The 17,187-nt window shown below is 47.1% G+C and overlaps 1 protein-coding gene across 1 annotated transcript; it reads right to left on the reverse strand.

Annotated features, from left to right (window-relative positions):
* Window positions 1-14,560: 14,560 nt before the first annotated feature.
* FAM167B (family with sequence similarity 167 member B) lies at window positions 14,561-15,867 on the reverse strand (the record flags this gene model as incomplete). Its single annotated transcript, XM_080921130.1, has 2 exons — window positions 14,561-14,791; window positions 15,610-15,867. The coding sequence occupies 2 exons, from the start codon at window positions 15,865-15,867 to the stop codon at window positions 14,561-14,563; spliced, it is 489 nt and encodes a 162-aa protein (XP_080777256.1).
* Window positions 15,868-17,187: the final 1,320 nt, after the last annotated feature.

Consider the following 17,187-nt stretch of genomic DNA (forward strand, 5'->3'; position numbering starts at 1 on the left):
GCCAGCCAAGGCTACATAATGAGACATACACTGTATCTCAAAGAAAAAAGAAAAGAGAAAAAAGCCAAAAATAAGTTTGGGGTTAAGGAGGGTGATGCAGGAGCTGGAGAGAAGGAAGGCCCTTTGGTTAGGAACCCCTTGCTGCTCATTCAGAGGACCTGGGTTTGAGTTCCAGAAACCACATTTTGGCTTACAACCATCTAAGTCCAGTTCCAAGGGATCTGATAGCCCATCTTTTGCCCCTACCATGGGCTCAAGCACACACAGAAAACTTAAAAAACTTAAAAAGACCAGAGGAAGAGGAAGAAGGCGGTAGTTTAAGGCCTGATGGCACAGGTTGCAGGGTGGGTTTCTGAGATAGAAAGATCAAGAGTTTGAGGCTAGCCTGTGCTACTGCATGAAACCTATCTGAGGCAAGAGTGATAGTTCAATGCTTGAAAAGTATGGTGGGTCTTTGCACAGAACCAGAGAGTCTGGCTCCCAGCACCCACAATGGGCATCTCACAGCTGCCCATAGCTCAAGCTCCAGAAAGGCCTCATATCTCTGGCTTCCACGGCCCTCTGCACTTGCATACATAGCACCCTTCCCCCACATACAAGTAATTAAAAGTAAGATAAATATTTAAAACTCGGGAGAGGTGGGGAGATAGCTCAGTGGCTAAGGGCACTGTATGCTTTTCCAGGAGACAGGGATTTGATTCCCACATATTTGATACCTACATAATGGTTCACAATCATCTGTAACTTCAATTCCACGGGATCCACCCTCCTCGGGTATAATTTTAGAGGAACTCATGTTAATCACCAGCTTCATTTTAAAGACAGAGAAGGGGACTGCTTAATAGTGCAGCAGGTAAAGGTGCTTGCTGCAAAACCTGAGAACCGGGTTCAATCTGTGAGGCCCACATGGTGGGAGGAGAGAACCAATCCTCACAAAACCATCCTCTGACCTCCATATGCATGCTGGGGCACCTTGTGTACGCATGCACAGGTGAAATACACATAAATGAACAGATAGAAAAAGATAGATAGATAGATAGATAGATAGATAGATGATAGATAGATAGATAGATAGATAGATAGATAGATAGATAGATAGGCAGACAGACAGATAGATATGATGGATAGAGAGATAGACAGACAGACAGATAGATAGACAGACAGATAGATATGATGGATGAATGGATAGATAGATAGATAATGAATAAATTGGGGCTGGAGAGGTGACTCAGTGGTTAAGAGCACTGACTGCTCTTCCAGAGGTCCTGAGTTCAGTTTCCAGAAACCACATGGTGGCTCACAATCATCTGTAATGGGATCTGATGCCCTCTTCTGGTGTGTCTGAAGACAACTATAGTATACTTATATAAACAAAATAAATAAATCTTTAAAAATCAAAAATAAATAAATTGCTTTTTAAAAAGAAGTAATAATAATCATGCATCAGGTCATGGTGGCATAAATCTGTAATTTTAGCATCCATTACTTTGAGGCAGCATTGGCTAAAAAGGCTATCTAAAATGAAAGGAAAAGAAACCAAGAGTGTTGTTCCACACCTTTAAACTAAAGAGGCTGAGGCAGGAAGATAGCAGTAATTTCTTTTTTTAAGAGGAAATCTTTATTTTTGAAGATCTATTTATTTTATTTATATGAGTGCACTATAGCTGTCTTCATACACACCAGAAGAGGGTATTTGAAACCAATTATAGATAGTTATGAGCCACCATGTGGTTGCTGGGAATTGAACTCAGGACCTTTGGAAGAGCCGGCAGTGTTCTTAACCACTGAACCATCTCTCCAGTCCAATAGCAGTGATTTTAAGGCCAGCCAGTGAAATAGCTCAGCAGGTAATCTGGCTTGCTACCAAACCAAGGATCTGATCTTGATCTCTGGGACCTCCATGGTATCATCGAGAGAGACCTAATGCCTATAATTTGTCCTCTGGACTCCACATATACACTATGGCATAAGCATACCCACATTACTCACATGCACACAGATTTTTAAGAGCAGACTGTGGCTGAGGTGATACCTCAGCCAGGAAACTGTCACAGAACATGAGGAGCTGAGTTCTGACCTCAGCTCCCATCCGGAAGGCCTAGCGTGATGGTGTAATTTGGAAGATCACCATTCAGCCAAAATAACCAAAGAGCCACATATGAAGAGATCCTACCTAGAAACACTAAATGGACAGCTCCCTAAGAATGACATTTTTTTCTGGGTATGGGGGATGCTTGTCTTTAATCCCAGTACTCAGGAAACAGAGGCAGGAGGAGCTCTGTGAATTTGAGGCCAGCTGCCTGGTCTCATTTGTAGATAGTCCTGAAGCTGTTAGTATTTTAATGTTAATTCCACTTCCCCAAGAAAGGGGGCCTAGTCACATGACTCCAAACTGAACCTTCCCATTTTAATTAGTAAAATAAAGGAAAGCCAGTGACTGGGTGGGGCGAGGGAAGTAGAGAGGGCTCTCTGGTCTCTGGAGGTCAGAGGAGGTCAGACAACAGAGGGGAGAGATTTTGGCAACATGGAGCTTTTCCAAAGACCAGCTAGACCCAGGTGGGATTGATTGGTGTTAAAAAGCTATGAACATTAACGATTTTACAGGTCTAATACCTCATATAGAAGGGCAGTTTGTATCTTTGTTTATTTGATGCAATCTTGTTGTGTAGAGGGTTTGTGGATTGAGAGTTGAATATATAAATCTGTATGAAAAGCTATCGGGCTGTAGAGTTGTGTTTGTGGGATTTGGGGGTACAGAAACACCCCGGGACAGAGGCCAAGAACAGGCGGTAGTAAACTGCCAAGGGGAAGGGAGTTGCGGCCATGGTGGCTGCTCAGACCGGGTTCCAGAAGTGCCTGAGGAGTCGGGCCTGAGGAGTGAGACCTTAGGGCTGGTAGATAAACCGATTTTTTATTTTTTAATACTTAGTGCAACAGTTTCCTATAGTAAGAGTTTCAGGTCAGCCAGAGCTACATGGTGTGATCCTACTTCAATAAAAGGGAAGAAAAAAACAAGGCACCTGACCTCTGGCCTCTACAGCCATATACACTCAGAAGCATCTGCATACATATGTGCACACAATGGACAGACATACAGAGGGCTGGAGAGATGGCTCATTAGGAACTCATATTGCTTTTGCAGAAGACCCAAATTCACTTCCCAAATATCAACAAGTTGTCTCCCAACTCTACCACTGTGCCCTCTTCTGCCTCCTACGACAGACACCTAGACTCATGTACACATACATGCACATACACACACATAATTAAAAACCGTATGCACCAGTCAATAAATAAGTAATAAGAACAGAAGATGTGTGAGATCAGCGAGGCTCCATGATCTTCCTAACAACACACGGCTGGTTTTTGCCAAGGGCAAAATCAAATCACAGCTGGCTGTCATGGCTCATCTTTATCCCAGCACTCAAGTGACCTATCTGTGTAAGTTTATAAACAAACAAGCAAAAAACAAAAACAACCAAAACCAAATAAGAACTCAGAAACCTCCATCTTTTATCCAAGTCTTTTCTTCTGCTGTTCGCCCCTGCAGGCATCTGTTCCCACCCGAACAGTTGGGTCATGAGAAATGGAAGGAAGCTAGACAAGGACACAGAACTGGAAGTGAAGATTCCACACCACCTGTACTATCAACAAAGTACGCTTCTCTCACGGAGAAATTCTCCCTCTACTTGGAATGCATTTAGATCTACAGTCACCTGACCAGAGAATGCAGGACTCTGTACACGATTCAGTATCTCGCTTACTTTGTGTGAAATCATGTGCTATCTCAAGTCCCCTCGTAACAAAATGGGTGGTGTGCAATCCATTCGTGTCTCTAACTTGTCAGGTGCTTCTTTATGTACGCAATGTGAGTCCCACCTCTCTGGCTGTAGTTTAAAACAAAGATCGCTGGGTAGCCAGATGTAGTCCAAACAGGTTAGGAACAGGGTCAATATAAAGATATCAAAGATCAGTCTGGCGTGGTGGGTCATTCATCAAAAGTACTGGCTGCTCTCTCAGAGGATCAGAGTTCCTTTCTCAGCATGCACATGGTGGCTCATAACCATCTGTAACCCCAGGCCCAGGAGATCCAATGGCCACTGAATGCATGTGTTACACAGACAAATCTAGTCTATAAAATAAAGAAAAATTAAAAGTAGATAGATAAACATTAAAACACCATAAACTTCTCATTGTTTGAAATTAAAAAAAAAAAAAAAAAAAGACAGTCCTTCAGGGCTCTTAGAATCACGAGTGCCAGACTGATCTTATTCATATTTTGGTATGAATAGAGAGCCTTCTCTTCTTCCACCCCTTGCTCAGTAATGAGAGTGATATGGATTCTAAATCACCCTTGGTTGGAACTTGCAATGCCCTTGGTCAAACTCAAAGCAGTGTCTGGTCCACTAGATACTGTTTGCCCATTACAAAAGGGCTACCCCACCCCCAGTGTTTCTAACTCGGAGAGTAGAGTCAGAGCTATCGATCGGTTTCTAACTTATTGGTTGTTCTTGAGTACAATGCCACCTGGTCAGCAGATACATTAGCCTTGTTCATGTGATCTATAACATACAACAAAAGATCCTGAAGCAAGGGTGCCCTGACCCCTGACTTTAGCTTGGATTATCACCAGGCCTTTCTTTCCAGTGTTCAGAAGACAGAGGACAGTGGGTCTCTCTCTGTTCAAAGCCAGTCTACATAAAGAGTTCCAGGCCAGCCGGGGCTATATAGTGACAACCTGTCTCAGATAATAGTAATGAAAATACTAGAATCATAATAAATAAAAATTTGTTGCGTGTGCACGCGCATCGTTCCACACATGTGTGCATGCCGCTGCATGCTTGTGGAAGTCAGGGGACAAAGTTGGTTTTCTTCTTCCACTGTGCGGGTTCCATGAATAGAACTCAGCTGGCAGGCTTGGCTGCAAGAGCTGGCTTGAGGGTCCCTGGATTATATTTTCTGATCCCAGAACTGTGGAACACATTAGAATGACTGACTTGGTCACGGTTACCAGCTTCACTGCCATTTTTACGGCTCCAACGGCAAACCTCCTGATTTATGAATTTTGTCTGGAATGTGTATTGGGCTTCAGGCCTGAGAATCATAGACTACTGACTGCATTACATAGAATATAGGCAGGCCAGGCAGGGGTGATGGATGTCTTTGATTCCAGTTCTCTGGAGGCAGAGGCAGGCAGATCTCTGAGTTCGAGGCCAGCCTGGTTTACAAAAGTGAGTTCCAGGACAGCAAGAGCTACACAGAAAAACCCTGTCTCAAAAGTCAAGAACAAAACCACAAACAAACAAAGAATACAGAAAGGCCATTCTGCGGCTAGAAAGATGGCTCAGGGGTTAAGAGCCCTGACTGCTCTTCCAAAGGTCCTGAGTTCAATTCCCAGCAACCACATGGTGGCTCACAACCACCTGTAATGGGATCTGATGCCCTCTTCTGGTGTGTCTGAAGACAGCCAAAGTGTAATCATATAAATTAAAATTAATTAAAAAAATTAAAGTAGAAAACAAAAGCACAAACAAACAAACAAAAGAATATAGAAAGGCCTGTAGACCCCTGACATGTGCTTGGCCATTTTGAAGTGCAAGCTACTAGGCTTCACTTAAAGCAGTTTCTTGACTTTTCTTTAGCAGCCAATATTTGAATATTGTTAAAGTTTCATACTTTCCATGAAGGGAACAGCCACATAACCCTCATCACAATACCCAAACAGTAGGCTGGTAGGCATAAAGAATTGTTAGCTGGTAAATCAGCCATGTGTGCTGGCTTAGGGATTGGTAAGTAAACTATCCTGCCCTCAGACTCACAGAAATCTACCACCCTGCTGCTGAGGTACGGGATTAAAGGTGGGTTGTGCCTCTACTCCACCCATCCCAATACCTTTCATTTTCCCTTTGTTTGAAGCAGGATCTCACTTAGTTGCTCCGGGAGCCTCATGCCCGACCTTCCCCGACAGCTGATATTACTATCCTGTGCCCAAGGCCTTACACATACTAAGTGCACACTCTTCCACTGAGCTACACCCTTAGCTAAAAAATGGCTTTACTCTCTCAAACCAGGACTGGCTTAAATACAGAACTGCTTCAGGTTGGTTATCACTGTCATCAGTAAGGGACATACTGTGGTTATTGTATTCAGCATCATAATACTGTTCCCTGCCCTGGGTCACTCTGAGTCCACTTTGAAAAAAAGTTTTTTAAATATTTATTTATTTATGTATGAATTTATGGCCACTGTCTTCAGACACAACAGAAAAGGGCATCAGATCCCATTACAGATGGTTGTGAGCCACCATGTGGTTGCTGGGAATAGAACTCAGGACCTCTGGAAGAACAGCCAGTGTTCTTAACCGATGAGCCATCTCTCCATCACCCTCTGGGTCCACTTTGCATTATGGGAATTTCTAGATGTGGGAACCTTACGAAGTCTAAGTGTGACTGAGGACCCGTTCACTGTGTCCATGCCATAGTGACCCAGATCTGATTCCACCATCTCTCAGACACTGACAAAAGGTCTTTAGCAGATTACAGGCCTTGCTCTCCACACACTGGAATTTTAAAATAATGCATTACACTTATTTATTTTTGTGTGTATATGTGTGTGGGCTTGCACCCAATGGTTTTAGTGTGGAAGTCAGGGGACAACCGGTGCGATCAGTCCCCTCCCTTCTCTACATGGATACTAGGGATCCAATTCAGGTTGTCAGGCTTTGCAGTAAGAACTTTACCCACTGAGTCATTTTACCCCACCACCAACTCACAGACACACTGACACACACACACAGTCACACACACAGACACAAACCCATACACACACATACACACGTACCACCCCACAGACACACACATATAAACACGTAAACTCGCACATATAAACACAAGCACATGAACAAACACACACAATTTCTTTGAGATACAATCTTGCTATGGAGGCCAAACTGACTTCAGACTCTAACCATCCTCCTGTTGTAAGTCCTGGGACTGTAAGTTTGAGCCGCCAAACACAACTTCATTTTCTGAACCCTCAGACCCCTTCTTAATTCCTGTATCTGGAAAATGAGAGTGAAAACGGGACCCGAACCTTGGACATTATAAACATGACACATGACACACGGACGACCCTGCAAAGTAAAAGGCTTCACACAGCACTTGATGCATAGCGACTGCTTCTGTAGGGTCGTAGGGGAAGACTGACTCACTAAGTTGCCAAAGCTGGCCTTGTAGCTTTCAACTCTCCTGCCTCTGTCTCTTAAACATTGGGGTAGCAGGCCTGGGCCATCAGACCCTGTCACACTAAGGACTAAATAGATGAGAATAATTATCACTTGAGACAAACATGTGTTTCATTTTACATTTTCTGGGTTGAAACTGCCTGTCATTTTCATTCTTCCTCATGATTTTGGTCACTTCCACTTGAGCTCTGTAGACCAGGCTGGCCTCAAACTCAGATCAGCCTGCCTCTGCCTCCTGAGTGCTGGAATTAGAGGCGTGTGCCACCACTTCCCGGCTTCTCTTTTTCCTCTTTAGTACATTTACCTGAAATAGAAACTTCACTACCATAAATGGAAAATCAGTGTCCCTAGCCATAACGTGGTCGTTCCGTGTTAGCGCACATTAGAACATAAGATCAGCATTTGAACATGCTCACCCATTGGTCTCCAAAGCTGCAGTCAGGATCGTATAGATCACAGGTTGTGAGACACTGCCCCATGAGAAAGAGAAAGAGTTGGACCTAAGACTTCTGTCTATAGACAGCAATTTCAAACCCTCTCTCCCCCCTCCCTCCCTACCCCCCCCCCGTGTGAGTGTGTGTGTGTGTGTGTGTGTGTGTGTGTGTGTGTGTGGAGAGAATTGAGATGTCTTCTGCAATTGTTTTCCTCCCATATTGTTTTCCTCCCAGCGTGTTTGAGACAGGGTCTCTCGCTGAGTCTGGAGCCTACTCATTCCCATGGACTAGCTGGTTAAAGAGCCTCTGCTTCCCAAGCCCTGGTTTTGCAGCCATGTTCTACTGCCCGTAGCTTTTGCACATGAGTTCTGTCCTGGGGGTCAAACTTACATTCTTATACTTGTGTGGCAAGCATCGTAATGACTGAACAGTTTTCTCACTCCTGCACACCTCTCATCCCAAAATGCAATTGTTTTTATTTTCTTTTATCCTTTTTTTCCCCTTGGTTTTTGAGACAGGTTTTCTCTGTGGGAACCCTTGCTGGCTTGGAACTAGCTCTGTAGACCAGGCTGGCCTCGAACTCATAGAGATCTGCTTGCCTCTGCCTATGTGTGGCACCACCCTTGGTCATACTGCAATTTTCTAAATTGGCCGATCTATTGACAAAAATGAAGTGAGCCCCTCCAGTCTTCCGGTCTAGGGTAGGCTGACAGAGATCAGCTGGCTGGGAACAGTTCTTAGCCTGCCTTCTGTGACTGAGAGGAGAAGGTGACCCTCAGTGGGTCGCTTCATCTTTACTCAAGGGTGTAAGGCCTGCTATCTGCTTAGGCCTGTCTGTAGCTCACTACCGCGCAGTCTCACAGTCACACTTTCCAGGAACTAACATGAAAATCTCCGCCATTACCCGTTCACCAAGCCCCCGAGTATGGAGAGGGGAGATTCCAAGATGCATCGAGCTAAACACACCCTGCGGCCCGTAGTTAACCCACATTCGAAGGTATCTACAGGCCCAGGTTTCTCTACAATCACTATTTCATAGAGTTTGCAAGATTCCATGTAACTCTCATGGTAGTCCTGTGAAGTAAATGTCATTACCAGCCTCACAGATACAAAACGGAGCCCGGAGCTGGGCAAAGCAATTTGCCTGAAGCCTTGGTCGGCCCGTGCAGAGGCTGGGCTTTGACCTCCCACCTCTCATCAGCACTCTGTCCAATCTCTGTCCAGAGGCTCCCAGGGACACATCCCAGAAAAGGGATGAAAGAGGCTCACTTTCTGGAATCTTTTAAAGCCTCTGTGCTGTTTGGATTTAAAAACAAAACAAAGCCAACCATGGGCTAATTTTGTAGCAGCAAAATAAAAACAACAAAATCACCACCAACGCAAAAGCGCTATTAAAAACACAACCCACACCCCCACTTTTTCCTTTTTTTTTTCTTCAGACAACATCTGGCTATGAAGCCCAGGCTGGCCTCATACTTCTCACCCTGTCTCCCTCTCCAGAGTGATGGGTAAGGACTCCACCACTGTGCTCTGTGAGGAACAATCCTTCAAGAAGCAGCGTTCTGAGTGCCAGACGATACGGAATGGAGCCTGGCTGAGAATCCAGGTCCTATGATAGATCCCTTCTCTCGGGTCAGAATCTGGCCTTCCTGGGAGTTTCACACCCAACTATATACAGGAAACAAGCTCATTTGCAAAACCGTACCACAAGCGTGAGGGGTTGGGTGTTTCTCTGTCACACCAAGGCCCTGAATATGTGTAATTTTGGGTGTTAACCAACTATTGAGGGAGAGGAAGTGCCTAGCTTCCCTTAAGCACCTACTGTGTGCCAATACTACCCAGGGCACTTAGCTTCCCTTAAGCACCTACTGTGTGTCAGCACTACCCAGGGCACATTGTCATCATTATCTCTTTGATTTTGCCAGGCGCTTTGGAAGCAAGGGCTTTGTTACTGTGTCTTTATAAACAGACTGAAATGTGGAGTGGACAAACTGCTCACGCAGGCAAACGACCAGCCTGGAACTGTTCCTGGGCCTCTCTGATGCCGAAAAGTGTGTGTGTGTGTGTGTGTGTGTTTACACTATACTACACCCCTGGGCTCTTGTATCTTTGACTTTTTTCTGAGATCTCAGCCTCTATGGTCCCAGAGGGCGGCACCAGGGGCTAGGGATCTGAGCTTTTTGTTCCAAGCACCTTCCAGAAAGAGCCCTCTGAGCATTGCCTTGTTCAGGAAGCTTCTGTATTCCCTTGAAGGAAACGTCTCCCTTTCCCCTCCCCCCCATCTGGTCTCAACCCATTCTCTGCCTTTGTCCGCTGGGCTTTTTTGAGAAGAGCCACCATCCTAAGTTCCAAGAACAAGGGACCAGTTGGATTCAGCACAGGGCCAACCTAGGGTACTGCTGTTCAAGGACAGACGAGACACAGGAAGAGCCAGTGTGTTTCCTGCTCCTGCGAAGGAGGCGAGAGGTCTTGGAAGAGGCTGTCTTATGCTGACAAGATGGAAAATCTGTTACATGAACATCTCCAGCGAGGCAAGGGAAACCTGGACAGTCAGCAGAGGTAGAGCCTGACCCCCAGAGACTAGAGTCAGATTCTGAGAGAATGGGAGGGAGCTGGCTGGTGACAAGATTCTGGGCCTCTACCCTTTAGGATCTAAAGCAAGAATTATGAAGGCCAAGCTAACAAATACACATAAATACAGCTGGGTTAAGACAGGATGGGGCCAAGGGCGAAGGCAAGGACATCCTGTTCTGACACTTGGCAGGACAGGAACAGTGACTGTCCAGAGGGAAGTTCAGAAGTTCTTGCCCTGCACCAGCTATACCCTGTCTGAGATAAAAATAGTCTTTCCTCTTCCCTTCTCCCATCTAATTCACCACCACCTTCCCCAGGGAACACACATCCATTCCAGGTAAGCGTCCCGCACATACCTATCTGCTTCCCTGGTGACTCCTCTGCCTTTTAGGATGCTGGTCCCTAAGGTTCCCGTCAATCCTCATGGATCCCGTGGCTTACTCTCTCGTGAGTTTTCGCTACTCACGTCTGCCTCAGGGACCAGGGAGGGGACTGATTCTTGGGGTCCTGCCCTCAAGACTGTCCATCTCATCACCCTGCCTGTCACAGGCGTAGGAGGAACCCAGTTCAAGCCATTGCTCTCTCGAAAGGCCCTGCTTTGCCACTGACCATCGTGAGGAGGCATAGGTTAGGCAGGGTCATGGCCACCTTTGGACCTCAGAAACCTCATCCTAGGATGAGGAACTGGACTGGTGACTGCTGATGGCCTTCTTGATACTTGACATCGTGTGCTGGATCTTCAAGGAGTGTGCTCTTCATGAGGTGGGGAATGATTGGCAGCAGACGGCAGAGGCAAGAGCCACCAACCCAGCCAACCTCCAGGAAGGCATTTCTGAAAGGCTAATGTACACCTAGGAAGCCTGGCCCTCCACACATCAGTCTTCCGCTGTCTCGCTCCCACCGTAGACCCCTCCCGACTGTTATTCCCAGTACCTCTTACCTGCCCAGCCTGGGAGCCTTCTGGCCTATTCACATGATGCCCCTGGCCTGGCTTGGCTGCCCAGACCCGGTTTCAGCTCTCCTCGCCGTCGTAGTCACCACCTGTCGCCTCGCGCCCACGTTCCACCCTGACTTCCTGTCTCCTTCTGAGGGCTCTGCAGCCAACCCAGCCCCAGCAACCCAACCACAAGCCTCCAGCACCCCAGGCTTCCTGCTGCCATAGACCCAGACCCCCTCAGGCTCTTGGGTCCCAGACATCTCTAGACCGGCTTCTGCTCATACTGAGGGAGGCACTTAGGGAAGGCCACGTGTGACGGCACAGGTCTATAATAATCCCAGCATTCTGGAAGTGGAGACAGAAGTGACTACATACATAGTTCCAGACCAGCCTGAACCCCTTAAGTTCTGGTCTCAAAGAAACCAATCGTCACCATCATCATCATCATCATCATCATCATTGGCAAACACCAGTGAGAGGTTGTTCCTGGAACCCTGACTGTTCTGGAACTTGCTATGTAGACCAGACCAGTGTTGCTTTGAACTCACAGAGATTCACCTGCCTCTTCCTCCCCAGTACTAGGATTAAAGAATTGGGTCACTATACATGGCAGGAAAGGATGTTTGATGGAGCGATCCTCCTGCCTCCACCCAAGGTATCCCTGGTTAAGAGACCCAAAGGGAACCTTTACCCCCATGAGCAGAGGACAGCAGCTACAAGTTCAGTTTGCAGGGAAAGGAAATGGTGCTATAGTCAACTGTAGTCACGCGATGCAGGAACTGGGTGGCCTTTAATTGAGCCTGACAGCAAAAGGGATCTCTTGTTCAGAGTTGAAGCCTGGACAGTATCTCTGTTAAACCATTGGTGACAAGGTTGCATGTACTAGTAAAAACGGCGGTCACGTTCACTGGCAGAGCAGCGTCCGTGTCATCTTGAGGCACAGGACAGTAGGTGGGTTAAAGTCCCAGCGCAGGCCTGTTTCAGGAGGAAGACAAGAAAACGTCATGCCTTAAGGCTATAGTGACAGGCTGGGGGCATGGTGGTGCACAGCCTCAATCCCAGCATTCCGGAGGCAGACGCTGGCTGATTGCTGCGAGTTTCAGGCCAGACTAGCCTACACAGTGAGTTCTAGAACAGCCAGGGCTACATAAAGAGACCCTGTCTCAATAGATAGTAGATTGTTAGATACATATGCATATTCATATATAGATAGACAGACAGATAGATAAACAGATAGATGAATAGAATAACATATTCATAGATAGACAGATGAATAGAATAACATTCATAGATAAATAGATAGATAGATAGATAGATAGACAGATGAATAGAATAACATTCATAGATAGATAGATAGATAGATAGATAGATAGATAGATAGATGAATAGAATAACAGGCAAGGGACAGGACAGCACAGCTAAAGTTGTTAATTCAAGTAGAGGCAAGGCCACACCCCTAAAGGAGCACATAACCAGAACCACGTTTTGCTTCGGGTTGGACAGAGCAAGCATACTGCTGCACATGTATCTCTGGCAGGCAGGGGACGTTCTGACATCAACAGGAGTTTAAGAACTTTGCAACAAGCGGCCAGCAGGCAAAAGTGAGACTTGTGTCCATCACAAGCAGAGGGCCAGGCCGTTTGGGGTTTCTCCGTTTGAGAAACCCCAAACGGCCCCCTATCAGGGCCAAGAATGGGTCCTGACCTCACTGGAAGGAAAGTGTAAATGTCACCTCCTGAGCTATGCTGAGTGAGCTGGTGGGGGAGGGGAGCCCACAGAGCATTGTTGGGGTTTGTGAGGTAGGAGCTGAAGCTGCGTGCACCTCAGCTGCAGAGGGAAGGGGGGACAGGAAATGGGGGTGGGGGAAGGAGAGGAAGCCTGAGTTGGAAAGTCAGACAAAGAGAAACACAGAAACAAAGGCTGAGAGACACACAGAAAAAAAAAAAAAAAAAAAAAAGCAAACAAAACAAAACAAAACAAAAAACCCCAACTGAACCCTTAGAGTGACAGAGCCAGCGGTTGTCTCCAGACCTGGTGCAGAGCCAGCTGCCCTCACTTACAAACCTTACCATTTTACGGCTCAGCTCAGCTTCAGCGCATGCCTGGGGTCTAAGAAGCACCGCTTGAATTTATTGGCTGTGCGATAGGATGAGGCATATCTAACTGCCTGTGTAGCAAGAATTAGCAACTTGCTTGTCTTTTGTTTGTTTGTTTGCTTGCTTGCTTGCTTAGTTTTGGATTTTTGGAGACAGGGTCTCTTTCTAGGTAGCCCCCGGCTGTCCTGGAACACACTCTGTAGATCAGGCTGGCCTCAAGCTCATAGAGATCTGCCTGTCTCTGCTTCTTGGATGCTAGGATTAAAGACAAGGCTTCACAGTGGCCTGATTGTCCTACGGTCTAATAGACATAAATAGGGGAAGCCGGGCAGAGTGGTGCACACCTGTAATTCCAGCACTGCAGAGGTGGGGGTGGGGTGGGGGAGGGGTGGGAGTTGGGTGGGGGCGGGGTGGGGCAGGTGAATCTCTGAGTTCAAGGCCAGTATGGTCTACAGAGTGGATTCAGGATAGTCGGAGCTACATATCAAGACCTTGTATTGGGGGAAAAGAAAGAAAGAAAAAAAAAAAAGACAGGGGCTGGAGAGATGGCTCAGCAGTTAAGAGCTCTGACTGCTCTTCCAAAGGTCTTGAGTTCAATTCCCAGCAAACATATGGTGGCTCACAACCATCTGTAATGGGATCCAATGCCCTCTAATGGTGTGTCTGAAGACAGCTACAGTGTACTCATGTACATAAAATAAGTAATTAAGGGCTGGAGAGATGGCTCAGTAGTCAAAAAAGCACTTGCTGCTCTTACAGAGGACCTGAGTTCAGCTGCCAGCATCCACAACAGGCAGCTTACAACCGTTACAGCCCATAACTCCAGCTCCAGCTAATCAATAACCTCTTCTAGCCTCTCTGGGCACACTCACACAGTATCAAAAACCACAATAAATCTTCATTTTAAATGTTGTTGTTTTGTCCCACTTTTGGTTTTGATAAAGGTAGAGAAGAAATAGATCAGGAGCTGTTTTGGAGACCCAGTGCCACTTTTTATCTCCCGTTGTGATTCCCAGTGACACAGGGTGGACATACAACAACAACATTCAGGCTCCCTGACAGTCTACAGACACCTTCATGGGATTCAATGCTCTTTTATTAAGAAATATGGGCCCCAAGTTCCCTCTCTTCACCCTCATCCTGGAGCTTTGTGCTCTATGAATCCAGCCTTCAGAAACCTAACTGTGCCCACCCTTCCCAGCAGGTGCCAGAGCCTCTGGGGTCCCTCTTCCTTCCTCCTCCCCAGATACTGCAAGAGGCATGCATACAAGTGCTGTCAGCACAGGGTGAAGCGTCTGGCACTGATATTCATGCGTGTGAGTCCCAGATGCCGCAGCGGTGGGGCCAGAGCCAAGCCAGACCCAGACTCCAACTCCAGCTCCAGCTCAGCCTCATCCAGAAGCTCCTGGTGCAGGTGACAGACTTGGTCCACTTTCAGTCGGTGCAGCTGGGCCCGCAGCCTGAGCAGTTGCCCTGCCAGGTGCCGGTCCTGAGCCCGCATCTCCTGCTGTGACCAAAAGGGGGCATGAGTTTGCTAGACCAGCCTCCAGCCTCACCAGCCATCGGTCCCTTTCTGGGACGACTCTGCATAGTCCAACTCACAAACTCGTTCTCACCTAACTTCATCCGTCTCGGTCTGGCAGATGGTTTTCCGGATTGGTGGTTCTCAAACCAGGCCAAGGAACCATTAGTATGCAAATGTAGATGTCAGACACGACTTCGCCATCACAGATTAACCGAGATGACTCAACTGAGCCGAACTGGACATCTCCATGTTTGCACATGTTGGGCTGACAGCTAACATTCAACTCTCCCCTCCTCGGATTACACTTTGACAACACTGTGGAGCTCCACTTTTTACTTGGCCTTCTCTTCTCTTTAGGGCAGTGGTTCTCAACCTTCCTAATGCTGGGAACTGTTAATACAGCTGCTACTTTGTAACCGTAATCTTGTTACTGCTATGAATTGTAATATAATTGTAATTGTAACATAATGTACAAATGCAACATAATTATAATCATAATATAGTCTGATATGCAGGATATCCAATATGCAACCCATCTGAAAGGGCTGTTGGATTCCCAGAAGGGTCGAAACCCTCAGATTGAGAGCTAGTGCTCTGCGGTCTCCTACTCCAGATTTAGCTTTGCAAATAAAAGAGCGGACAACTGGATTCCTGGGTTCTTTGCTCTACCTAGGGCAAAGCACTGAGGAACTACTGAGGATACTGGTCTGTTCTCCTCTCCTCCCAAGCCCACATTCTTGGGCCTTTAAAAGGACTGGATCAAAGACCCCATGCAAGTCTGTTTAACCCACCAGACTCACCAACTCCCGTCTGAGCCACTCAAGCGCAGAATCCATGGAGTCAAAGCCACAGATGGCCCCAGGTCCCGCCGACTCAGGTCTAGCCTGGGCTCTGCACCAGGCCCGGCTCTGGACTCTGGCAGTCCACTCCAGATATGAGGGCCGTCGGGTCTGCAGCTGAAGCTTGGCAGTCAGGGCCTTCACAGAGTCTAAGCTTTCCTCCTCATCCTTCTCATCCTCTTCGCCCACCGCCTGGAATTTTAGTAGCCCTAGGGACATGGTAGGTCTGTGGTGACCAATGGGACAGTAAGGGAAAGGCTGGGTCTTTGGCAGAGCGAGAGGTGAAGGAAGATGAAGTTGAAAAGAATGTGCCAAGAGTGTGTGGTGAATTCAGAAGGTGGGTAAAGGACCTAAGTGTGCCAGGGAGAGTGAGCAGATGGGTATGCGAGGCTAAGTGTGCAAGGGACTTTTCCTGGTTTGCTAACTAGGGGCCACGTGATGCCCATCCGGGTGGGGGCAGGAGGAGCCCTTCAGATGAATTTTATTGTCTTTGCCCAGAATCAGGTTCCCGGTTCCCAGAAAGGAAGTTGCAGCAGGATAAGAAAAGCATCCTCCACAGCCGACTTGGCCCTCCTCCCAAGACCCAAGTCAAAGGAGTCAAGGGGAAGAGACAGCTGACTGGTGCTCTTTCCTCTTTACAGTGCTAGCCCTTCTGCAAGGGGATAGGGTGCAGCTGCCTCGCCTGGGAGTCAGGAGCCCTGGACCCTGGTGCCACTTTGAGGGGATTTTGGGTAGCTCAGTCACTTCTCTGAGCCTCTGTTGTGACAGGTCAGTGACACCAAGCTTTACGCTAAGGACCCTCAGATTCTGTTGGCAATTGCTGAAAAAGCTGACCGAAGGACCTGTGGCTAGAGAAGAGAGAGCTGTACATGGTCTTGGAGCCATCCCTCTTCCTGCCATTTACAGGGTTCCGGTCAATCTCTGTCTGTCTGTCTCTGTCTGTCTCTGTCTCTTTCTGTCTCTCTCCTCTTTTCTTCCTTTTTTTTGAGAGAAGGTTTCTCTTTGTAGCTTTGGCTTGCTTGGAACTCCCTCTGTGGACCAAGTTGGCCTCAAACTCACAGAGATCCCCCTGCCTCTACCTCCTGAGTGCTGCGATCAAAGGTGTACGCCACCACCCGGCTGCCACCCTGCTTCTCAGTTCTTTCTGCATTACTGTTAGCAACAAGAGCAGGGCTGGAATTCTGCATAGTAGTAAAATCTTTCCTAGTATGCTCAAGGCTTTGAGTTTACACCAGCAATTAGAGAGAGTGGAGCGGGGAGGGAAAAGGAGAAGGAAAGGAAAAGGAAGGAGAGAGAGAGAGAGAGAGAGAGAGAGAGAGAGAGAGAGAGAGGAAGTAGAGAGTCAGGCAGGTACAGTGACAGCATAAGTGGATTTTGTATTCTCTCCAATGCTCCTTTGTACATCACCTACAGGGACACAAAACAACCAACCAAAAGCCTGACGGAACACAAGTGTGGAGACATGCCTGGAGTTCCTCCTCAGCTACACGGTGATCTTGAAGTCAGCCTGGAATACATGAGACCATGACTGAAAACCAA

This window comes from Micromys minutus, assembly GCF_963924665.1.
Source record: "Micromys minutus genome assembly, chromosome: 9".
Taxonomy (NCBI): domain Eukaryota; kingdom Metazoa; phylum Chordata; class Mammalia; order Rodentia; family Muridae; genus Micromys; species Micromys minutus.